The sequence below is a fragment of the Silene latifolia genome, chromosome X (genome assembly GCF_048544455.1).
Source record: "Silene latifolia isolate original U9 population chromosome X, ASM4854445v1, whole genome shotgun sequence".
NCBI classification, from domain to species: Eukaryota; Viridiplantae; Streptophyta; class Magnoliopsida; order Caryophyllales; family Caryophyllaceae; genus Silene; species Silene latifolia.
The window spans coordinates 334418132-334444622 of record NC_133537.1 but is presented as its reverse complement, the minus strand read 5'-3'; the positions used below and the strand labels follow the sequence as shown (position 1 = coordinate 334444622).

At 37.4% G+C, this 26491-nt stretch overlaps 2 protein-coding genes across 4 annotated transcripts; both read left to right on the top strand.

The window, feature by feature from the left end:
• Nucleotides 1-982: 982 nt before the first annotated feature.
• On the top strand, nucleotides 983-3595 carry LOC141622368 (polygalacturonase-like). Its single transcript, XM_074438408.1, has 4 exons — nucleotides 983-1496; nucleotides 2671-2960; nucleotides 3059-3287; nucleotides 3374-3595. Exons 1-4 carry the CDS (start codon nucleotides 1038-1040, stop codon nucleotides 3593-3595), a joined length of 1200 nt encoding a protein of 399 aa, XP_074294509.1. The 5' UTR covers nucleotides 983-1037.
• A 14580-nt stretch (nucleotides 3596-18175) lies between these two features.
• LOC141618879 (inorganic pyrophosphatase TTM1) lies at nucleotides 18176-26091 on the top strand. Of its 3 annotated transcripts, none has more exons than XM_074435943.1 (12): nucleotides 18176-18365; nucleotides 19448-19804; nucleotides 20493-20607; nucleotides 20987-21182; nucleotides 21317-21430; nucleotides 21532-21705; nucleotides 22541-22735; nucleotides 23646-23768; nucleotides 23850-23962; nucleotides 24749-24878; nucleotides 25230-25496; nucleotides 25660-26091. In XM_074435943.1, exons 2-12 carry the CDS (start codon nucleotides 19468-19470, stop codon nucleotides 25858-25860), a joined length of 1965 nt encoding a protein of 654 aa, XP_074292044.1. In that variant the 5' UTR covers nucleotides 18176-18365; nucleotides 19448-19467; the 3' UTR covers nucleotides 25861-26091. The 3 variants fall into 3 exon arrangements, with proteins under 3 accessions (XP_074292044.1, XP_074292042.1, XP_074292043.1); XM_074435941.1 differs by having other exon boundaries at nucleotides 25657-26091; XM_074435942.1 differs by lacking the exon at nucleotides 18176-18365 and having other exon boundaries at nucleotides 18463-19804; nucleotides 25657-26091.
• Nucleotides 26092-26491: the final 400 nt, after the last annotated feature.

Here is a 26491-nt window from a genome sequence, read left to right as displayed (position 1 = left end):
AGTAGTCTATACCATGACCTTTTTTTATTGTATTTGTTAACATAGTTTCTTAAATGACCTATTAAATCGTATATTTACCATTCCAATTACTCGATAACCTACTCATTTACTTATTAGTTCGCCGAATCACTCATTAACCCACCAAATAGTATACGAAATTAACTAAAAGTTCATCAAATCTCCATCATCATGTCATGAATCATAACAGATGTTTTTAATAGTAGTTCGTGCCTTTTAAAAGCGATTTGTGATGTTTCTCATATAGGATGATGATACAATATTAATAAGTTAGAATAAAGGTCAAATTACGGTTGTTTGATAGTGATAAAGTTAATGGATAGTTCAACGAGTTCATGATGGAGAAATAAGTATGAAGTTTAGGGGTACAATATAGAATGTAAAAAAAGGAGGGGTACAACATAGAAAACCCAGGGGTACACCATAGAATATCCCAAATATTATTAGATAGTTGGCACAAGGGTCAATGCTATACTTCCTTTAAAAGTAGAGAACATCCTCTTGCTAAGAGGATGTTCTATACATATCTACAATAGAGAGAACCTCCTCTTATAGGAGAGAGGGTGTTAAGAGGAGGGTACATCCTCTTTATTGTAGGTGCTCTTACACTTATACACATGCTTATTTCGTTCTTATTATACACTTCATCATCTCATTAATTTGTATACCTTTATATTCTTTGCGAAATTTTAATCAAATGTAACCAATGGTTGGGACATGGAAAGTATCACTTAATAAGTACGAATATATTCAGTATACGATATAGTAGTATTACACTCCGTATATCATACGAATTAGGAGTATTTTATCTATATAAATTATTGCGGCTTTCTTTACTACTCATGAACTTTTAAAATGCCTTTGTAACAAACCATAACTGAAATACAAAGGCTATAAATACCCTTGTCACCTCTTCAGCTTCCTCATCAAAACCAAACCTCCTCTCCACCTTTCGGCTTTCACTTTTTTGCTCAAAAATTAACTTTTCTAATATTCTCTCCGTCCCGATCATTTGTACGATGACTAAATTGCCATCAACTGATCTATACTTAATACTTACCTTAATAACACTAATAACTTGTGCTAAAGGTGTAATTGGAGGTGGCACGTACAATGTACAAAGCCTAGGTGGAAGACCTAACGGTCGAACCGACTCGTCTAAGGCATTTATGGCTGCATGGACCTCGGCTTGTGGTTCAACTGGCCGGTCCACTATTTTGGTGCCATCAGGCCGGTTCTTGGTCCGGAACAAAATAATATTTTCAGGGAATAGGTGTAAGAGTGATGGGATCACGTTTGTTATTAAAGGGACGATTTTGGCCCCGTCTGATTTTCGAGTTCTAGGGAATTCAGGCACGTGGTTGTCGTTCGAGAATACGAATGGCGTTACGCTTTCCGGTGGGGTGTTTGATGGTCAAGGAGCTGGGTTGTGGGCTTGTAAGAGGTTTCGCAATGGTGGCTGTCCTAGTGGTGTCACGGTAAGTGGAATTTTACATACCTCTTTTGGTTGATTATATGTCGAGATATTAATTTGAATTAGTGGTGTAAGTAGGAGAAGGCTAGTAGCGGCGCTCCTCCCTAATGACGAACATAAATTTCAAAAGTTTTCGTTAATATTTTCGAACTATTTTCAAATTTCCGTTATTATACACGTTTTTTCCCATTAAGATTTTTCATTCCGATGAATTCAAATCTTGGCCCCACCATTAGTTCAAAGTTTCAAAGTATGTCTATATTATAACTAAATCTTACATTTGACTCTACGTATACCCAAATTAAAAAAAAAAAAAAAAAAAAAAAAGAAAAAAAAAACTCTCCAAATGGATCTTGTTGTATGGGTAGTCAACGCCATAACATGCAATCTCCAATAATGCATGTAGAAATGTACAAGAATATAATTTGAGATTTCAGTCATCAATATAATTAATTTTGTAACTTAACAATCACATGCAAAAGGGTAAATACGTAAATTGCGTTTTATGGACACCCCTAATTTAAGTAAAGGGTATAAAGCTGAAGTGCAATTGACATGTTTAAGTTCACATTTATAATTCATTAGCTCAATGCGTACCTTTTGTTACCCTTGCATAGTTACGTGCATGCATGGTTTAATCTAAGTTTTAACTAACAATATACTGTATATTTTTGCCCTTCCGTCAAATTGTTTTAAGTTTCAGTCAATTGAAAATTTCTGTTGGTTAGCAATCAAGAATTCAAGATGAATACGGAGTAATTAACTAGGACATCAACAATTATTAGTCAATATAAGAAGAATTTTATAATATTCTCACTTTTTCAATTATTAGTCAACAATTAACAATGTAATAAAACTCATAATTATACCACCTTTGACAACCTCTCAATAATGAATTATGCCTAATTTACAATTCTTATTCCATTCATTATTAATTTATAAATTTAGAATATTCTCACTTTTTCAATGTCGTATTTTCACCACTACATGTGTATGCACTTTAACGAATACATCCATAAATACGGTGTAAAACAGCATACAGTTGAAAAAAAAAAAATTTGTCTCGCGTTGTAGTGCGACAATAGTGTATACAACGAAGTTTATTTTATTTACAAATTAAGTAATTTTTGTTAAGTTATAATCATCATCTGATATGGACTTTAATTATGGATATGCAGACATTGAGCTTTACAAACTCAATGAATATCGTCATTGATGGAGTAACATCATTGAACAGTCAATTATATCACATTGTTTTCAACGGGTGTAAGAACGTAAAAGTACAAGGCGTTACAATCTCTGCTTCGGGTACTAGCCCTAACACAGATGGTATTCATGTCCAAATGTCGATGGGTGTCACAATCTTAAACTCAAAAATTCGCACAGGTGACGATTGTATCTCAATTGGTCCTGGTACTAATGGCTTGTGGATAGAAGGGATCCATTGTGGTCCAGGCCATGGTATTAGGTACGTTTATCTATATAATGAATTATAAAACACTTTCCCTATTAAATATATATAGAATTATTATTGAAATCTAATTTATTTTACTTGGGAAATTTCAGTATTGGAAGCTTAGGGAAAGAACAAAATGAACCAGGAGTACAAAATGTAACGGTAAAAACGTGCAGTTTTACAAATACACAAAATGGAGTTAGAATAAAGTCATGGGGAAGAGCAAGTAATGGATTTGTTAGAAACGTTGTTTTCCAACATTTGACTATGGTCAATTCTCAAAATCCAATCATCATTGACCAAAACTATTGTCCCGGGAATAAAAATTGTCCTGGACAGGTATAACATATATTACTCTCTCTATTAATTTTATCGAATTTTCTTAATTTCATATAAACGATCTTATACAAGTGTACATTGAATAGGTATCAGGAGTAAGAATAGACGGGGTGACGTACCAAGATATACATGGAACATCAGCAACACCAATAGCTGTAAAATTGGATTGCAGCTCAAGGTATCACTGCGCAGGGATAATATTAGAAGACGTACATTTGACATACGGCAGTAACAAACCAGCATCAGCGTTTTGCACCAATGCAATCGGCTCGACTTCCGGCATGGTTCAGCCTAATGGCTGCTTGTAAGAGCTAGCTAGCAGTCTGGCACGGATATGATGCAACCATAACGTACCCATGATTAGGGTTTAAGGTTCGACTTGTGGGGTTGCGGGTTTAGATACGTAAATTAGTGTTTATTGTATAATTTACTCGATTATTGAATATGATTGTAATATCTTGCATGGTGCCAGACCCTTTAATCGGTGTTTGGATGCATGCTTTTTACATAATTTATTGGAAATTTAATTTATATTTTACTAACGTTGTTGCCTTTTTTTAAAAAATTTTGGATAATGAGTGTTTATTAGCAAATTAATTAGGTAATTAGCGTTCGTTTGAAATTATTTTGGTTCATAGTGTCTACGTCATCATTTGTATTTTTTTTTATACTTTTATATAAAACCGCTAAGATTGTTAACGGCTTTACTATTTTCATAACATTCTATAAGGTTAGTAGATTAAAAATTCAAAAAAAAAAAAAATTTAAACCATGAAAGCCGCTGAAATTATTGGCGGCTTCCCACAAACATCAATATTTTGCTAGCACCCACAAGATATTCAAGAAAATATGAAGGGCCGAAACTGCTAAGAACATTAGTGACTTATCTAAGAACGATTAAAACCGCTAACTATTCTAGCGGCGTCATATAAAAACACGACAAAAAATACAAATGATGATGTGGACACTATGAACCAAAATAATTTCAAACGAACGCTAATTACTTAATTAATTTGCTAATAAACCCTCATTATCCAAAAAATTAATTATTATACATTTTCCTTTTTTTGGGTGTGATACATTATGTAGTGTATGCTGTTTTTAATAACGGACATCTTATTGAATATTGAATATGAATGTAATATCACAAAAACTCCGAAGAGACGGTCTTTCAATAGCGTTATTGAGAGACCTCTCACATGATGGAGTGGAGAATTTACTGAATATTTTTTACCCCTATTAAGTCTCCACTAAATTAGTGAGAGACGATCTCTCATGACACCTACTGTTAAGAAATCCATTTTTATAAACCTGAGTACCCGACCAACTCATTGGTCCGGTTATTTGGTGAATTTGTCATTTATATCAGAAAACTTTAATATTGTATGTAACAAATTTTTATTTTTTTATAAGGGCTAAAGAATCAAGTCCCGGACATTAGAGCTGTAATACTACGGATTTCTTAGGCTAAGTACTCGACCGAGTAGAGCCTACTCGGCCGAGTAGTGTAGATTGTGTAGTCTGTTTGGCTACTGCCGAGGAATACTCGGCCGAGTATGATGAATACTCGACCGAGTAGAGGATACTCGGCCGAGTATACTCTATACTCGACCGAGTATCCGGTCTGGCGAGTAATATTTCAGCAGTTTGATGCGGGAGTGTTAGGGATTATTTATTCAATAAAGCAGTTTCTAAACATCATTTTACAAAGCCTATCATACTTACGACATCCTAATCACTCCCAAATCTCTCCTCTGTGTGTGTGGTCATCGTAGCTTTTGCATTCAATCTTTCATTCTTCGGTCGGTAAGTCCTTATCCCTATGTCATTGATGATTAATTCTAGGGTTTACTTTATGTATGAATTGGGGGAAAGGGAATAGTGAATTGTGCAATGTGTAATTGTGTTATATGATTATTGTATAGGAGGAAACTTCGTAGAGGAGCCATTCTAATTGTCCGATTCTCCATATTGTTGTTGTTGTTAAGGTAGGGTTTCCCTACTCAGTTACCGTTAATTGATTTAAGACTGTGTTTGTTGTAATTGTTGTTATCTGCTGATCATCGGAGTATGGGTGTTGTGGTGATGGTGGTGACGTGGTTGTGTTGTGACGGTTGTGGTGTTGTGACAGCTGTGATGCTGTGGTGGAGTCACTTGCGGGAGTGGCTTCACACCCTAGTTCGCCCTCCGTGGAACCCAACACGGGAGGGGATGTGCACATTAAGGGACAGGGATAGGCGCTCGTTGATGAGTTGGACTTGGTTGGGATGGGCTGCGGTCCCCCACCGGCGGAGTGGATTACCTGTTGCGATGGGTAATCCGGCAGGGTTACACACTTTGGTGTGTGGTCAGTTACTGTGGAGGATGATCAGCCGGTTACATTGTTTGTTTGTCTTACATTGATTGAATGGTACTGACCCCGTTGTTGTTTTGTAAAACCTGCGGTGATCCATTCGGGGATGGTGAGCAGATTGTGACAGGTAATGCAGATGTTTAGCTATGAGACAGTCATGGGGAGTCATCACTCGAGTCTAGCTTCCGCCGTCAAGAGACTTAGCTTGCATTCTTTGTAGTTGTTAGACCTTTCACAGTTGTACTTTGGTTTGGTTTCGGAAACATGTAATCACTAACTCTTTATACTTTAATAAAGGTTGTTTGGAATTGGTAACTTTGATATACTAACCTCGGAAAACCGAGATGGTAATAGTCTGTCATGCTAGGGTAGTCCTTGGTAAGGTACCTTGGTATGAGGGGGTGTTACAAAGTGGTATCAGAGCCAAAGATTCTGGCACCTAAAACTAATCAATCCAATGAACTTAGGGAGTCTAAATAAAATGAACCCGGCGAGAGTTGTTTGGAGCTACCGCAAAGACTTGGGAGACGTCCCAAAGTCGCACTAAGGCCCTTACGATCTCTAACCGGTCACATAGGGGAGTCTTGGAAACTGTTGTATGTCGAGTCATGTATGTGTAGTACTTGTAATTTGAATTTTGTGATATGATTGGTTGAAATGGTGAAAGTGATGGAATATGGTAATATATGAGAGGTGGATTGTGAATTCCTATATGATGGATCTTGAGCATGAAGAATGTGATCATTTTACCTGTTTGATAGAATCTTGAGCATGAAGCATGGTAGTGGTATTTGTACATATGAACACGATGATGTTAATGTTTGGTTGTTGGTAGTAGCATGTGATTAAGGTCATGTATCTATATATATGAATGTCATGTTTAGTTTTCATGTGGGTATGATAAAAGTTCAGCTATGTACTGGTTTTTAGAAGTGTTGGGTTGTTATTGTTGCCTTATGCATGTTCAAATTGTGTTGGTTTAGAAAAGTTGATTTGTATGAAGACTGATTATGGAAGGGCTGTCTTAAAACTGTCATAAGTCGAGTTCTAGAAATGATATTGATGTGATTCCAAGTTGAGGTGATAACTTGTCTTCTTACGATTCTAATGATAGGTCACACGCCCAAAACGACCAAGTAATGAGTGAGATATGACTGTTTTACGAAAACTGGACGGTGCTAAGAACTGTGTCGATACTCGACCGAGTAGTCCCTACTCGGCCGAGTATCTTTCATACTCGACCGAGTATTCCATATTGGGCCGAGTAATCTGTCTGTGATAAGTCTGTTCAGCTTCTGGAGTCGTGAACTCGGCCGAGTAGTCCCATTACTCGACCGAGTATCCTGTACTCGACCGAGTACGCCATGTACTCGATCGAGTACCTCAGTGGGCGGTCATTTTGAGTCGGTGGCTATGTTCTTACATTTGTTTCGAGTCGTGGGGTATGTGCACACGTATGTTTTGAGTCTTAACACATTCTTTTATATATGTGACGGCCTTGATACGTAAGTTACCGGATGTTATGATATGGAGAATGCCGGCTTATGAGGGACATGTGTTGGATAGGAAGGACATGAGTGATATGTGGTTGTGAGGGAAAGTGGAAAAAGGAAAAGGAAGAATGGTGAGCTAATTGAGGTAAAGAGCATGTTTTGTGAGATAAGGTGGGTGATATAGTCGTGTGTTGAGTAATATAAAAATAAGTATATATGAGCAAGGGTAATGTAGGTGTACAGAAACGTAAGAATGAAATATTGAGATGAGGGATGTGAATAGTGGCAACCTGAGAGATGTAAGGATTTATAGAGGGAGATGGTTAGGATTGTGTTGGTTAAGAATATATAGGTAATGAAAGGCTGTTATAGAGGGATTGAGAAGAAGGGTATAAAGTGAACTTAGATGGAGCTATATCGCGATGTGAATTTGTAGAAAATGAATGAGTTTGGGAATTTGGAATATCTAGAGGTGAGCCTAGTGTGTAATTCTTTGGACAATTAACGTTATGAGGTGAATTTTGGTTTCTAGAGATACAAAAGGGAGATACGATTAATTCAAGAGTAATCGTTAGTGTGTGGACTTGATGGTGACAAGGGTGTATGCGAAGCGAGATGAGAGGGGATAAGTGATAAGGAAGAATGATAAGATATTGATATGAATTAATGGAATTAGAGTTGTGGAGCTACGAGAAAATAAACAAATTACTAAAGAGTTAGGTAGAAAGAGGAAGGAGATGAATTATTAATTGGTATTATTGCGTGAAAAGGGGGAAAGAGGGATGGAAGTAAGTAGGAAATTACGGAAATTTATGATAGCCTCATTGGAGGGTGTGAGTTAATGGTTATATAAGAGAACAAGACAACATGCTAGCCATGAGTTTCGAGGTATTAAGGGAATAAGAATCTTGTAGAGTGTTTGCGCGATCTGAGATTTTGGTGGAGAGTTAGGTGACGATACGATAAAGGATAGAATTGGGAATGATGTTGAGGAAAATTTTGTTGATGGATCAGATGCTCGTTATAGGGGATGACAACCAAATGAGGAAATAAACTGTTGTATAAAGAAGTGATAGTGAGAGAGCGGTCATATGAAGGATGGTGGTGTCGTATTGTTGTCACTAGATGATGTTACATTAAGAAAGTTAGTTGTCCTAATGGGGTTGATTCTGTGGAGATTGATTAGTATGTATGGTTATGAGGGAGTACAAGAAGTGGATATATGAGGTGTTCGCTGGAAGTTGGGTACTGATGTTATGGCTACGTTTGCCGGGGGTGATAATTGTGTGTATGAGAGAATATGTTATGAGGGGCACCTGAGTTAAGTCCGGATGAGAGGTATTCATTATCAAGTGGTAACTTACGTGATCAGGATTGGCTAGTTAGATTCGATTATGGGTCCATGAGGTGTGTAAAACTTTGTGTGAGGTCTTGGCCTCACGAGTAATGGTGTGGCGTGATAGTTACGAGTCGTTACATGGGTGTTCCGCGTCATATGTTATACTTATATGTGTATGTATGATATCAGTAAGTAATGGTGTGAGGCTCCGGCCTCAAGAGTCATGGTATGGATAATATTCATAAGGTTGGTATTTGTGATCCCGTATAATATGCTGCGTCGTGATCTGGTAGAGCAGTTTTAAGAAGTCTTGTGGTCAAGGAAGTTGTGCTCAGTCAGTGTTATGCGATTGTAAAAGTTATGAAGGCTATCAATGTGGTGTTGTGCACTGGGCACGGTAATTCGTGTCGTGATATGAGTATTTTCATGTTGTCACAAATTGTTGTTTGTTTACTGTTGCTTGTTGTTAGTGTCGGTGTTGGCATATCGAGTGTTGTTTTTTGTGTTAATGTTTCTTATCAGTTTCGGCTTCGGATTGAGGGTAGAGTGGGATATGGAAGAAAGTTGAGTATGTTTCCGTTGTGGTCATGGTTTAATGGCATTCTGTCAAATGGGACATAGTTGTGAGAGATTGTTGGCGTACTTTTGATCTTGTTTTAGATGAGGCATTGGTGAACATAGTTGTGGCAAGGGAATTGTGGAGCATGTGAGGCATTGAACTGGAACTACATGTAGTTTAGCACCTTTCCTTGGGACAGTGAGTACGGGACTTAGTATCATGTTAGGTCAAGGGTGAGTTTTGTGGTAATAAAAGAGATGAACTTAAGAAGCTAATGTGAGTATGTGTAACAATTGTGGATTGTGAGCTAAGATCGTGGAGATTAGTGTATAAGTATATAGAAGTATGTTGTTTTGCGGTAATGTGGAAGAGATGGAGTGGTGGTTATGCTGAGGATTTTATGAAATATGTTATGTGAGTACAGAATAATTGGAGGCACGAGAACTGTTAGAGAAAAAGAGTCATGGATATTGGAATGGTGGTAGGTCTTGAGGTTATAGTGGTGATCGTTGACATACGGTGGTAATGAGGTTTATGGGAGGTATAGCAAAGGACCTAGTATTAGCGAGTTACGAGGACGTAACATTTATCTTAAGGGGAGTAGAGAGGGAAAAGAGAGTTTGATGGTTGTACATGTTATAGTACATTTGGAAGTTTGAGTGTTGGTGTAGAGTAAAGGATGGATTCGTGTTGTGGTTGATTTTATTACAGGTAATGGCAGTGCTCGTAGTAGTATGATGTTTAGGTGTGGGAGTAAACTTCGAGGACGAAGTTCGTTTTAAGGATGGTAGAATGTAACATTCTGTTTTGATGGTTGATCTTGTTTGGTAGATTGTCTTGGTATTAAGGTCCTAGTGAGAGTTATAGTAGTGAGACAGAGTTGGCAACACTTATGTTATGGTTATTCGATGGTATTATGGAGTTAGTGTTGAGAGACTATGCTGTAGTTGGGACTATATCGTGAGTCATGTTGTGGAAGTAAGTGTGCTTGGTAGACTTAGTGTTAGGTGTCCAGGTTTTATAGATTGGATTGGAATTTTGGGGACGAAGTTATTTTTAAGGATACAACGGATTTCTTAGGCTAAGTACTCGACCGAGTAGAGCCTACTCGTCCGAGTAGTGTAGATTGTGCAGTCTGTTTGGCTACTGCCGAGGAATACTCGGCCGAGTATATGAATACTCGACCGAGTAGAGGATACTCGGCCGAGTATACTCTATACTCGACCGAGTATCCGGTCTGGCGAGTAATATTTCAGCGGTTTGATGCGGGAGTGTTTAGGGATTATTTATTCGATAAAGCAGTTTCTAAACATCATTTTACAAAACCTATCATACTTACGACATCCTAATCACTCCCAAATCTCTCCTCTGTGTGTGTGGTCATCGTAGCTTTTGCATTCAATCTTTCATTCTTCCGTCGGTAAGTCCTTATCCCTATGTCATTGATGATTAATTCTAGGGTTTGCTTTATGTATGAATTGGGGGAAAGGGAATAGTGAATTGTGCAATGTGTAATTGTGTTATATGATTACTGTATAGGAGGAAACTTCGTAGAGGAGCCATTCTAATTGTCCGATTCTCCATATTGCTGTTGTTGTTAAGGTAGGGTTTCCCTACTCAGTTACCGTTAATTGATTTAAGACTGTGTTTGTTGTAATTGTTGTTATCTGCTGATCATCGGAGTATGGGTGTTGTGGTGATGGTGGTGACGTGGTTGTGTTGTGACGGTTGTGGTGTTGTGACAGCTGTGATGCTGTGGTGTTGTGTGAATGTGGTGGAGTCACTTGCGGGAGTGGCTTCACACCCTAGTTCGCCCTCCGTGGAACCCGTCACGGGAGGGGATGTGCACATTAAGGGACAGGGATAGTCGCTCGTTGATGAGTTGGACTTGGTTGGGATGGGCTGCGGTCTCCCACCGGCGGAGTGGATTACCTGTTGCGATGGGTAATCCGGCAGGGTTACACACTTTGGTGTGTGGTCAGTTACTGTGGAGGATGATCAGCCGGTTACATTGTTTGTTTGTCTTACATTGATTGAACGGTACTGACCCCGTTTGCTGTTTTGTAAAACTTGCGGTGATCCATTCGGGGATGGTGAGCAGATTGTGACAGGTAATGCAGATGTTTAGCTATGAGACAGTCATGGGGAGTCATCACTCGAGTCTAGCTTCCGCCTCAAGAGACTTAGCTTGCATTCTTTGTAGTTGTTAGACCTTTCACAGTTGTACTTTGGTTTGGTTTTGGAAACATGTAATCACTAACTCTTTATACTTTAATAAAGGTTGTTTGGAATAAGTAACTTTGATATACTAACCTCGGGAAACCGAGATGGTAATAGTCTGTCATGTTAGGGTAGTCCTTGGTAAGGTACCTTGGTATGAGGGGGTGTTACAAGAGCAATAGCAAAAGTAAAAATTTATAAAGAGTTCTTTACATGCACGTCATAATATACCAACCCTAATTTTTAAGAATTTTTATTCATAATAGAAAAACTTTATTATATGGAAAAAAACTATTAAATGAATAATGTTAAATGATTTCTCACATTTTACAAAATTATATTTATTGGTTGTACATTTTCCAATATTTACAAACTTGGTTCTTAAAAATAAGAACAAACTTTTAAATGTAACAGAAGAACTTTTAAAATAAAGTTCTTGATAACAATTTTAATACTAAAAACTACTATTATAGTATTGCTATTGCTCTTAGTTATTTTGTTCATTGATTTTCAGGTTTTTACTACCGCATTAATTTAACTAATTGAATTAACTTGTGAAAGCTACCTACTTACGGTACCATTAACATGTTTCATTAGTAATTTAGTACTCCGTATTACTTTCTTCACTAAATTACAATTAGAAGTCATTTTGTTTTAGGTTGTTTTTTCAATTTATGTGCAATATGTAGTGATTTTTTCTTATTTGATTAATCTGGTACGGTCATTAGAGTATCTCCACTGGTTGGAGAAAAGGACTTGTTTACAAGTTAAAAAAAATTCAAGCTAAGTCCTTTATATAGCTTAGCTTAATTTGAGCTACTAGCTCAAATGAACTTACAATGAGAAATATGCCCACTAAATAGATTAATGTGAGTCCATTTAAGTTAAAATACTAGTAGCTTATCATTGAAGGAACTTATAGCTTAAATTTGTTGTAGTTTAAAAAGGTGATGTGAAAAGTTAAGCTAATAGTGTTGCTTACCATTGTAAATGCTCTTATGTTCAAATTTAGCAATACTTTGTAAATTGTAATAACCTAATTGACTTATTTTGCTTGACTATTTTTATTCTGTTATCTCTAAGTTTTCAGACCAAGCTATAAAGAAAACGTGATACGGAGTATTTTGTAGATATAAGGTTACATTTATACTTGTGACGACACATTTCGACCTCCATTATTAGTATCACATAAAAATATTCCATATTCACAAAAAGTAAGAGTTAATATTCTATATTGACAAAAAGTAAGAGTTAATCACTTCATAATTAAGGCCGATGAGTCTTTGACGACTATGGACTCTACCTTTTATTTTAGGTTAAAATATTTCTTGATTTTAAAGTGAATTATATCTTCTATCTTTTTTTTTTTTTTGTAGTTACCTATATAATTTCATCACGACTTAACTGTAAATTGACTTTAGTAATTACCCAAATTCCATCACACTCGATCCAAACTAAGATACTAGGTACGGAGTACCTTTTATGGTCCCAAAAAATACAAATGCAAATTCAATATGATTTGACCCAATTACAATAGGGTCCTGCTATACGTCGTCGACAAATTACTAAATATCGTCGACAATTAACGTAAAATTCCAAGTTTGCCCTTCATATCATGACTCCATATTGGTCTCACCAAAATGCAATTTCCGTCTCAAAACAGAAATGAAATTACCGTCTCACTAAAACACAAGTCACCGTCTCACTAAAATATTTCAAACAAAAAAAAAAGTCGGGTTTTGTAATTAACAACATGAACGGGAACGATTTTAACAACGATTTCAACAATGAAGATAGTAACGAGGTTAGTTTACGATTTAGTTTTGTTAAAAATTTATGTTTTATTATCGTTTGAATCCCGAATTAGGATAGATGCCATGAATGTAGACGGAATTATGATAGAATTTGTGACGGATTTATATGAAAAAGCAATTGAAAAAAAAAAAAAAAAAAAAGAAAGAACACGGAACTGGGCTGAGACGTGGGGGTTCTTCGTCCCAGGCCCAGTCCAGACGAAGCAGGGGCTCGTCTCATGTTGGGTTTGGACGAAGGATTCCTTCGTGCCTGGCTTGGTGTTGACGAAGGAATTCTTCGTCTGGCCCATTGTTGTTTGTTTTTTTTTTTTTTTTTTTTTTTTTTTTCTTTTTGTTTTAGAGTTTCTCGTTACTTTTTTTTTTTTTTTTTTTTTTTTTGTTTCCGACTCGTTTTGTATAAAATAATTAATTTCCGTCTTTGTATTAAAATTTTTTATTTTTTATAGTTTCCGACAATTCAAATAATTATAATTAATTTCCGTTATTTCCGACTCGTTGTGTACAAAATAATTAAATGCCGTTTTTGTATTATAAAACAATTGAATTAATTAATTACCGTCTTTATATGAAATTTTTATCTTTAACATTTCCGACTCGTTTTGTAAAAAATAACTTATTACCGTGTTTGTATTAATTTTATATTATTTTATATTTACTTCGACTAGTCCCGTAGCAAATAATTGAATTAATAACTAACTTGTTGAAATGCGTCGCGCAGGATTAACGATGGAGACGGTGTTGATTACTCGAGATCATTTTACGACAACCGCATTTTTTGCATCTAGTATTGAAGCGTTTAATTGGGCATATGAGATCGGGCTCCGACTCGGGTTTGGTATAAAAAAAGCAAGCAACAAGAAAGTTGGTCGTAACACGAATTTGAGACAACGTTATTTTGTTTGTCGGATGGGTATAAAAAATGTCTTCAAAACCGTACAACATAAATGAAAACAAACACAAACTAGTCTCCCGACTACTTATCATCCTCTTGGTCGCTATCAGTGTACACACCATCTGATCTACGCTGAACAACATCACCGGATGTTTGACGAGGTCCTCGGCGACGTATGATATCCCCAAATTCTCAATCAATGGGCCGACGTTCTTCATCATCTTGCGGAGGAAGGCAAGTCGTTTCTTGTCATCCTTAATTTTTTGGCCTCGTAAATCGAAACATTACAAAGACGTGCGATCGCAAATTGACAAGAACAACTAAAACATTATAAACATTATCGAGGAACAAAAAGAAAATTATATCGATTATTACAACAATCGTAAGTAATATTATTACCTCGGCGGAATATCAAAATCCTCATGTGGCAGGGGGGCATCATGGTGGTCGGGATCAATGATGAACGGGTGAGAATTCCCATTAAACCAAGCCTCATACTCGCTCCGTCTCACCCGGAAGCTAATCGGTCTCGATTTACGAGAAAGCCGAACCACGTGATCCTCCGCCAAAGAATCCCAAAGATGATCAGTCTCCCCAACCCCAACACTAACCTCGTACCCTAAACCCGAAGCAGGACGATGCGCTGTCAATCTCATAATGGGATTGGGTATGATCTGCACATACCCAAACTGTCGTAAACACCGATCAGTGGGTGCGGCTCCGCTATGTCCATGAAACGAATACAACCGGTATACAAAGTACGAGGATGATACTCCTCCTGACGCGGCCCGTACGGATCCCACCTAATGGAAGCACAAGTAAGCCCATCTAACAACCTCCGATACTCCAACAATTTCTCCGCATTTTGAGCGAAAGGACCAACGGATCTCCAAGAACACGACCGAGGCTGAGTAGGGTCAATTGCCGAAGGTGGACCGGGTCTGAACATAGGAAAATACTCATAGATCCACGATTGCAACAAGGTCAAGCAACCACCAATAGTCTTCACACCAAAGACGTGAAGCCACCCCAACCGTCGGTACATGAAGGCAAGTACACCTCCCCCAAGCGTAGTCGTGTACACCATCGATATCATACACTAAAGGAAACAACGAGGACGTAACCTATCACACGATTTGTCGACAAAAAGTGTCGACCCCAACACCACAGCCAAAAACCCCTGAGCAAAAACAACATCACAATTAGCTCTCGCCGTTTCACAAACTGCATCTACCAATATACCCCCACTCTTGTAAATAGGGACCTTCTTAGTAGAGTTTAACGGCAACCTCAATTGCTCTGATGAAATCCCAAAGAAGCCACATACATACATAAGGGGATCCGCCAACGTCCCGTCATTACTCTCCACCTTACAACAGTTACCAGCAACCCGAACGCCTAAGATCTGCGCCACATCGTGAAGGAGTATGGACATCTCCCCAAAAGGCATGTGAAAACTGTTGGTGTCGGGTTGCCATCTCTCAACAAAAGCAGAAATAAGGGGCATGTTATAATTCTCGGCCATGGAATCTAATAGGTGAGAAAGACCAATACCGTCATAAATAGTCTTAACGCCCGGAGGGAGTCGCCAACAACTCAACAACCCCGTCTTACCAAACCGGTGGTAACCACAAAACCCAGGTCGACCAACCTCATTAGGAGTCGCCCATATGGTGTTGGCAATGTGGCCCCCGGCTAGGAATCACGTGGGAAAGTCGGGACCACCGGAACACGATGATCGATCAACCAAGAGACATCCTTACCCGACTTCTTCTTCGGAGCCACCACACTACTAGAACTACCATCCGACCTCCGCTCGAAACGCCCCTCCTCATTCCGTCTACGTGGCACCCTACGCACTCGCTCAATACCCGCCTCCTCCTCACCTATCACATCACCAGACCGAACCAGCTCCTCCTCCACCCGCTCATCAGTCCACGAATCGGTACTACCATCTCCAACCTCAGACTCAAACTGGAGCCCCTTTCGAGCTCGAACGTGACGGTCATTTCCTCCACCGGCCATCTATTCCAAAAAATAAGTTTAAGTAAATTAAAATTTAAAAAAAAAAAAAAATTAACCCGGAACGGGGTTTATTAATAATAATTAATTAATATTTTACGTAAACTAAACGAGACGCAACAAAATTATATTTACAACAACTTGATTACTTAAATTAATAAAACAAAGAATTTATAAATATAAGTTTATGTAAATTAAAAAATAAATAAAAAAACAAAATATCCCCAAAAGAAGTTTATTAGTGATAATTAATTTATATTTTACATCGACAAAACGAGACGGAAAAAATATATATTTACAACGACTTCGCCACGAACGACAATTATTATTAATAATTTATTACTTTATAACGATAACAAAACAAGACGGAACAAAATTTATTTTTTAAAAAAAAAAAAAAAAAAAAAAGTATCGACAATTTCTAAAACAAAAAAAAAAAAAAAAAAAAAAACTGAAAACTGGGCCAGACGTGGGGATTCTTCGTCCATCACCAAGCCCAGATTTAAAGAAAATTTCGTCAAAGCCCATGATGACGAGAGAATCCTTTCAAGTCGGGCGCATCTTGACGAAGAACTCTCTCGTCCCCAGTTTTTCATTTCCTTTTTTTTTTTTTTTTTTTTTTTTTTTTTTCGATTACGATAATTCCGTTTGATTTTCGCGTAACACGACTAAATCCGATTGAAATCGTAGCACCTATCCTAATTCCGTCACTAATTTGGCATCTATCCTAATTCCGTCACAAAATTACAACCTTAACAAAATACTACAAAAAAAATTTTAATAGTAATCACATACCTTGTTGAATGTTTGAATTCGTGACGGAAATTATGCGGTCGATACGTTTTTTTGTTGAAATTTGAGTCGGGTTTTTTTTGTTTTCAAATTTTCGAATTTTAAAGGTTCTTATTGAATAAAAAGGAAAATATAAGGGGGAGTGTGAGGGAGGGGCAAAATTGGAAGTTCATTAAAATTGTCGACGATATTTAGTAATTTGTCGACGACCTTTAGCAGGCAGGTTACAATATGCACCTTTTATGGTCCAAAACATGATCAAATGGGTCAGAGGTTTGGCCCAAACTGCTCGTACTCGAATCGCATGACGACCAGTTTCACACTATACTCATCCCACCCTCTAAAAACAATCATGTATGATGTACCTAAGGGTGCTCATTCGCGGCTCGGTTCACCGAACCTCTAATTTAATTTGGTTCGCACATAGTTCGGTTCGGCAAAACTCCGAACCTAAACCGCACCGTTATAAACGATTATAAACGGTTCGGTTAACCACTTTAAACGGTTATTAGCGGTTCGGTTACCGGTTAACCGATAATCGTTCTATATTACTTTTTCTTTTTCAGTTTTCGTTAATTTTTCTAATAGTTTAATTAAATTTTCATTATATATTATACCAAACAATAAAGTTAATAAGCTAAACTTTAGCATTAATCAATTTAAGAAATTTTAAATTTGGATACACTAAGAAAATTAGACGAAAGAACAGTTTTTTATATAATATTTTAATTTTTTGTTTACTTTTTTGTGAAACGGTTCGGTTCGCGGTTAACCGGTTATCTAAAATTGTGAACCTTAACCGAACCTTTTCCATAATAAAGTTAACGGTTCGGTTCAACGAACCGCTTTGTCGAAACGATTCGGTTAATCGAACCTTAAAAATGGACGGTTTTTCGGTTTTGCGGTTCGGTTATTGCGGTTCGGTTTATTCTGAACACCCCTAGATGTACCCCCTCCATCCTAACTTGTCGTTATCTTTGTTTGAAATCTTGCTCAGTCTTCATAGAAAAATAATATGAATAACTATTATTCGGGATTGATTATTGAGACAACATATTGCATTCTGAAAATCAATTAAGTTTTATAAGATCGCTAAACGCAACATTTATCATTAAACAGAATAATAGGTATTGACTATGATACAAACCTAATATTAGGACCATATCGATATTCATTGAATTCGATCTTATTTGAATTTTTATAACCAATAATAAAGAAATTGAGGCAGACTAATAAAAATCTTAAAAATCTATACAAATTCTTATTTGTGACGGGCATATCCGTCGCAACGAGTCAAGTACTATTCATATGCGTTAGCTAAGACAAAAACAGAGTACTTAGTGAGACTTATTCTACTTGACTCGTTACAAGTTTATAACGGATATGTCCGTCACAAGTAGACTTGCTGAAAAATCTAAGAACACCCAGACACTTCGGAGCAAGCATGACTGCGTGAGCACGACTGCTGAACGACTCTCGTATCAGTCTTTTTTTTTGTCTTTGATTATTTCCAGCTTCATAAATTTCCACTATCTTCATTAATCAAACATATTCCCTCCAATTAATCATAAATACTCCTAATTTTCCATTCCAGGTACGTTAATGAAAACCCTTTTTAATTCGAGTAATTATTGTGTTAGATGGTTTCTTTAATTTGTGTATTTATTGACTTTTTTTGACTTGATTAGTTTGATTTTTCAGTTCCTAATTCAATTGTCACCATACACCCGAACCAATTGGAATTAAATTAGAAAGTTGGAATTGTCAATACTTCCCATGAATAACAGAACATAATCTAAGTGATATTGAAAAAGCGTATTCTCATTGGTTAGGGTGTATGATGATCGATATTGTAAACCCGGTGTACCTTAGAATTTTTCATGAAGCTGTGTTTGTGTTGTTAGTCTGCTTTCTGTCCAAATTCTTTGGAATTAGGAGGATAGGTGGAGATTGGAGAACAATTTTGGTTAATTCCTTTCTAGAATTTGAATGAAGTAGGGGTTAAGGCGCATTAGGGATTCTTGATCGTCGATTTAAGGTTTTGGGTTTTGGGTTGTGATCATTTTTAATTAGTTGTATACTCCCTCCGTCTCAATCATTTGTTACCATTGAGTTTTGGGTTGAAATAGGGGTTGGGGCGCATTTGGGATTCTTGATCGTGGATTTAAGGTTTTGTTTTTTGGGTTGAGATCATTTTTAAATAGTTGTATACTCCCTCTGTCTCAATCATTTGTTACCTTTGATTAAAATACCCCTCACGAAGAATAAAAAAGGTTTGGACGGAGGGAATACTCGTTTAGGAGAAATTCTTAGGTACAGCCGAGATGAGAGCAATTATTTAGAGTCTGCTTATATACTAGTAGTTCTCTTTATTAAAACTTGGTTATGTACTTTCAAGGATTGGTTTCGTTATGGTGGTTGACATGTAAGATTATGTCAGGCCGAAAGAACAATCTGTATTATGTAAATGTGTCTTGTTTCTAGGTAATCTTGACACATTGATGATAGATGACAAGAAGATATTCTTCTGTTTAATTTGTGTTTAGCTGAAACTTCACCTTGATAGCGAATCTATGATCTACTATTCTATGTGGTGTAATAGCTTTAAAGGATTTAAGGCAATACAAGATTCTTTATGCATTGGATTCACTTGTTGTTCTATTCCGGCATTTGCAGTTACTGTGTGAATCTTGCAAATGGGTGAAGATCTACCTGTATTTGAATCACCGCGGCCACGATCAGGACTGTTAAGAGATCAAGTCCGATTAACTAAAAGAAAGGATTGTGATCGATATGAGATTGTTCCAATTGATGGTCGTTTGTCGTATGAGAAGGGGTTCTTTGTAGTCATCCGTGCTTGTCAACTGTTAGCTCAGAAGAATGATGGAATAATATTTGTAGGCATAGCTGGCCCGTCAGGTGCTGGGAAGACGGTTTTTACCGAGAAGATGCTCAACTTTATGCCTAGTATTGCTGTTATATCAATGGACAACTATAATGACGCCAGTCGGATAATCGATGGAAACTTTGACGGTGAGTTCAGACATTAATGTCATGTTTTCTGGATCCTAGTACAATTCTGGATTCTTGGTATACTTCCTGTAATTGGTACAAAATTGGAAAGGATTTCATGGGGATCCAAAAGGGATATAAGGAAGTTCATATATGGACAAAGGAAAAATTTATTATTAAAAAAAAAAAAAAAAATCACCCATTAAGTATGCCTCAAGTGCTTTGGTATATGCATTCAAATGATGTGATGAATATTCCATACTCAGTTTCTGGTTAGTAGGAATCTTAAGCCCCACGCAAGTGTCGAAGCTTGTATGTTGATAAATGGTGTAATGAATTCCTGTAGGCTGAATGTATCATTGGGAGACACCATGCTTCGATGTAGTAATTGTTTAGCTATATGTAATTCTTCTATTTAGCTTGTCTGCTTGCCTACTTTTGTAGGATATTTAACGAGTTTGATACATATGTGAAAACCATTATGCACTCGTTTGCCCAGTCATCCTTTTTTGTAAACGCAGGTTCTCCTTTGATGTGTTATTGCTTGCCATTTTAAACTTGTGTAATTCCTGTATAACCTTATACGCTATTCTCTAAATGCGACCAACACAATTATTCTCGCTGCCTTAGCCATAGATCATGTTATGCAGTAGGTTTGATGTGTTTAGTTTTGATGGCTGAGAGTTCTAACGGTATTATTTTCAAACAGATCCACGGCTGACAGATTACGATACTCTACTCGATAATATACGTGGCCTAAAAGAAGGAAAGGCTGTTCAAGTTCCAATTTATGATTTCAAGTCTAGCTCCCGGGAAGGCTACAGGTTTGGGTGTCTTGGCCATACTCTTCTATGTGGATTTTATCTTCCCTTAACTAATTGTGGCACATATTTTGGGCCTTCAAAGTAAACGATCTGATAGAATTCCTTCCTCGGCTTCTGGTCCCTTCATTGTGATTTCGACTTTTCGAGGATAGTCAAGTCTAAAAAAGGATGCTTATAGATAGTAGTGGGTTAATGGGTTGATGTTTCATTGATGCATTTTATTAAGATATGCCTTTTCTTCACCTCTGTTTGCTTGTGCTTGTTGTCTTCTCTAATCGCTAGGATTATTTTGGAAATTTCAAGTTAATGCTTATGCAGTACTTTTCCAAGTTTTGCCTATAATGCTCTTTGTTTTCAAGAATGTGTCTTATTTCTGCAGAACAATTGAAGCACCCAGCTCCCGGATTGTGATTATCGAAGGTATCTATGCGTTGAGTGAGAAATTGAGGCCTTTTCTAGATCTTCGTGTGTCAGTCACGGGTGGAGTACATTTTGACTTAGTAAAACGTGTTTTACGAGACATTCAACGTGCTGGGCAGGAGCCGGAAGAAATTATCCATCAGATCTCTGAAACGGTTTATATTATCACTATGTTTCTTTATTTTTTTTTTGTTTTTTTTTTTGTTTGAAATTGCATGTATAACTCGTCTAGTCTATGGGGCTTTCTATACCCTGAATTTTATGCGTGGTTTTTTTCATTGATTGGCAGGTATATCCAATGTACAAGGCTTTCATAGAGCCAGATCTTGAAACAGCCCATGTAAAGATTATCAACAAATTTAATCCATTTACTGGCTTTCAGAACCCTACTTACATTTTAAAGGTTAACTTTCCAAGTGTATTTTCAATAAAGTTTGTTCTGAAGCATTCTAAGCTGGTTTTTATTCCCGTACCTCTAGCACTGAGTGGCCTCTCTTCTTGTAGTCAAGAAGAACTGTGACCGAGGATCAAATCAAGGAAGTGATTCCAGAGCTAACTAAGGAAACTAAAGAGGAGACCTATGACATATACCTTTTACCCCCAGGTGAAGATCCTGAAGCCTGCCAGTCATATCTCAGGATGAGGAACAGAGATGGCAAGTACAATCTCATGTTTGAGGTATTGTGATGTCTTCTTTTGCAATGTTACTTGGAATATATTTTTCATCCAACTGTTGTAGGATTTTGGAGAATTGCAGTATGTTAGTTTTCCTTGATGTTGATGTTTAGTTGCAGCATATGTTATTTGGGCACGATACGAGTGTCCGATACGGGAATGGGGTAGATATCTAAGTGTGTAACTCGTCATGGCTCAAATTTTGTGTTGTCGGGACTTTGTCCAATATTAAGGACAGGTCTTCAAAACTATAATTTAACTCAAAGGTTGAAATATTAACAGTATTCTGCAGGAAAATCATGAGACATTTGAGATATAAGGCTTAAAGTTGTCAAAGATCATACTAGATGTTTCATACATCTCTTCCTTTGCTTTTGGTTATGGGAGCATCACTTTCTGCCTGGGCTGTGAGAAGTGTCGGATTGGTAACCTTGAGTTCCAGTTTACATACCCATGTCCTTGAATGTTGTGCTGGACACAGAGATAAAGTAACATAGTTTACACCAGGCTTCTGGAAAGTTATCTGGTTCGCCAAAAATAGCTGTCAACACTCGTGCACTTAAAACACATACTATAGGGGTCATTGGGGCCCAATCATAAATATCAAGGACATTATATTTAGTAATGTATTTCAGATTTAGAAGATGCGCTTATTGAATCAGGAGAAAAAACGCAATATTAAGAAGCAGTTGGAGAATAATTTGCAGAAATTCAACTGGCTCCTTCACCAGTTTGACTTTGAAATTGAGTTTGTAACGGGAAATTTGCTAAGAGCAGGACTGTTTGCATTTCAGGATGAAGCCTTTCTCTTCTAAGTAGTTATACTTGCTGATTTCAGGAATGGGTAACTGACAGTCCGTTTATAATATCACCTAGAATAACTTTTGAAGTCAGCGTCCGACTTCTTGGTGGTTTGATGGCATTGGGATATACTATTGCCACTATCCTGAAAAGACGCAGCCAAATCTTTGCTGATGATAAGGTTATTGTGAAAATTGATTGGCTAGAGCAGCTGAACCGTCAGTATGTACAGGTATTGACTTCTGGAGCATTTTTTTCCCATGGTAATGTACTGCAATATTTAGTTCTGTTGTACTTTGTGAAGTAATATTCTGATGGTGGTACTTAAAAAAAAGACATACATCTATGTAGACTGGACTTATGGTGGTCTGTAGAATTTTCAGTGTTTCTTTTATTCATGATTTTTAGTGTATGGTGCATACTACTCCATATTCGAGGTCCTTGTGTAAGCTTGATTTGGCACGGTTACTACTTATTAGGTGAGCAAGTGCAAGTGTGGTTTGGGTTGTTTACACTTCATATCCAACTTTATCCTCAACCACACGTCCACAGCCACCATCTCCATCCCCATTCCAACAACCCCCATGGCCCCACCTTCGACCTTGCAGCCCATCTATTCAACAACCCAACTCTCAACTCTCAACCCACCTGCCCACGCTCAACCTCTCCCCACCTTCATGGCCCCATAGGTCAGACACCCTTAACAACCACGAAAACCCACCACCCATCCTTGAATTTCCCTCCACTTCCTCGAAAATTCCTTTTCAGTGGCTTGTGGCTGCTTGTTGGGTGCTCAGAGTCCATTGTGGCGGTTAAATTAGCTGGTGTGGTTGGGGTTGTGGCTAGGAGAGGGAGAGAGGGATGTGGGCTAAAGGTAAATTTGTAATTTGTTGTCTAAAATATACCTATAAAGGAAAAGTAAACAAATGGGTGAGACAACATTGGACGATTGAATTGCCTCCCTCATTAAATTGAATGCTTTTTGCTTTTTAATGCTCTGTTCTTTTATGTCCAAATGTCCAATTTCTGTAGTGGATGCAATGCAAACGGCCTATCTAGATACTTTAGATTCTACTTCTTGTCTTTGACCCTTTCACGAGTTTTCGGTCTTGCAGTGTTTAAAGTATTTCCGTCATGTGTAGGTTCAAGGAAAAGACCGCTCATATGTCATGTTTGTAGCGGAGCAACTGGGTTTAGATGGTTCATATGTTCCACGAACTTACATTGAGCAAATTCAATTGGAGAAACTTGTAAATGATGTCATGGTATGAGCTCCTACTGTATCATGTATTGCCTCTTTACTAGATCGTAGTCTCTTTCCAGTGATAATATCCACCTATCTACAGGCATTGCCAGAAGATTTGAAGACGAAGCTTAGCATTGATGACGAGGTAGCTTCTAGTCCAAAAGAAGCACTTTCTCGAGCCTCAGCAGACAGAAGGGTCAAATATCTCAATCGGTATTCTTACTATTCTACATTTGCCTTCTGCTGTAGCTTTTAGTTTAAGGCTAACAAACTGAATATATATTGTGTTTTTGTTGGTTTAATATCCTGGTTTGTTGCTTCATTCTTTTTTTGTCAACTTGTAATCGTAACATCAAACTTATTTAGCATGAAATAAAAATAAAGCAAAACGCCTCATGAAATTGGCTGCTTCTTATAATGTAGCAGTCTGGTATGATTTATAATACTATGGATCATTTGGAAACAATGTCTTTGTGCCCTTTCAATAAGGGTAAGGTTGCGTACATAGATCCATCCATGCCCTGTCATTTTCGTGAGTTCTTGAGGCATTGGGTAATGTTGTTTCATCATCACCGTCATCATCTTAATGGCTTAGTTTTATATCAGAAACCACTAATCTTTATTTTTGTTAGGTATGGTAGTTGCATTAATCATATCTTCATTAATATAATGTTCGGCGCATTTAGAAAGAGATTTTATTAGGCACGTATGCGCCAAAAAAAGCACTAAACAATTTAAGAGTATGGCCATCTTGTTTATGTCAAATTCACTATTTCTTTCCCTAATAGCATGAGCAATATTGAAACCATCAAGCATATGTCAGTGACTATCAATGAAGTTAAAGATTTATAAATGCTGAGGTCATCTTGCATCTGAATGAGTTAACTAATTTGTGGCTTTTCATGAACTGCTCTCAAACATATTTTTCTTATGTTATGACTCCTCAAGGCAAGTTCCTCTGAATTTCTTCTGAACATCTCATATCTCGTGTTTTTGCAGTAACATGTCTCGTTCATTCTCAACAAACCGGGAGAATCATTTGTCTAAGCTGACAAAGCTTTCTGTCAATGTCAATGAGAGAAATTTCAATGGAATTTTACCTCGATCGCCTGCAGGAGTTGCAAATCAAGTCAGTATTTAACTTTATACACGGCAAACATGCCATTTGGTACAAATTGGAGTCGGGTAATTTAGGGTTGAGTTGTTTGGGTCATTTTGCCTGTGCTGTCAACAGGCCATTTTGATTTGGTTCGTTGTTAGGTCAATGATACGAGTCATCTTAGGGACATGGCTGTCAAAGTTTTCTCTTATATAGGTCATTTTGGGTGGGCCGATTTCCAGCCGAGTCGTTTCTGATCTGTCAATTCGGGTTTGAGTCTGCTTTGGGTTGTTTTTGAGTAATGGCGGGTTAGTCTCTTTCGCAGATGAATTCTGTTTCTAAAAACAATTCTCTTATCATTTATCTCTTGATTATAAACAGGGAGCCGTAAATCAACTTTCGGACCAAATTTCTACGTTAAATGAGAGGATGGATGAGTTCACATCTCGCATTGAGGAACTGAATTCCAAGTTTTCCATGCCAGTAATCTCTGCTAGCCATCAAAACTTGGTTGTGTCATCTGAAGCCTGTAACGGCTCCGCAACTCCCCTTCTAATGGCCGGTTTAAGCAACGGTCCAATGACTGGAACATTGTTACCACATTCCTCATCTTCCTCCCAATTAATGGACTCGCAAGTTATGGAAGAGGTACAATGTCAATTATTATCCATTTTTTTCTTAATTAACGCTGCACAATACCATCCGTGTCTGAACTCGATGATTTGGAGAGATGGTGTTGCAATTGTTATGGCTTTCCGGGTGTTACTATTCCTTTATCGTTGCTGTCTTGTTTCTACCTGTGTTGCAGCAGATAATGCTGATAGCAAGAGGACAACGCCAAATTATGCACCAAATGGACATTCTGTGCAGCCTTCTGCACGAGTATTTTGGGGAGAAATCGCGGCATGACAGGACCGAGAGGACTGTCAGTATTCTTGATTCCGCTTCTGTGATCCTCCCTCTCGCTTTAACAGTGGCGATTGGGGGTGTCCTTTTCTTCCGTAAATACTGATTCAATGTTACTCATAACTCTGTAGTCTATAGAAATAGAACGAAGAGCCGAGGAAGGAGCTTTGTAATTACATAATAATAGGCAGTATACACATACAGAATGCTTCTGTTCAGTGATCTGTGTTTGCACTACACACAGCTGATGTAATCTTAACGAATTTTGTGTAATAAATTTTGTTTTCAATACTTTTTAGTAGTTTTGAAGTATTATATCATGGAATCAAATGTTTGGCCAGAGGTTGCGATTGGGATTCGTAATCATCCTCGGACCGTGACAGTTAACTGGTGTTTAGTGTTGTATCTTCCAATTCCCAAAGTCAGGACCATTCCATAGTAAAGGGGTTTAGAAAGATGCTCGCTTATTATTCAACCATTTGTCAATTTGTGGCTCATTTTTCTGGTTGAAAGGAACTTTAATTAAGAATATTTCGTCGTACATACGATTACCCCTTTAATCTAACTCGTTAATCCTGTATTTAATGTCGAATACATACGGATTTGTGTTAATTTTGCATACGGAGTACTGTTATCTTGTACAAGACTCGCTAATTATTACTTTTTCTAAGGTTTAATTGAAATAAAGGACATCTTTAATTTAATTTTTGCGACAATTTATCGAACAACTCTCAATA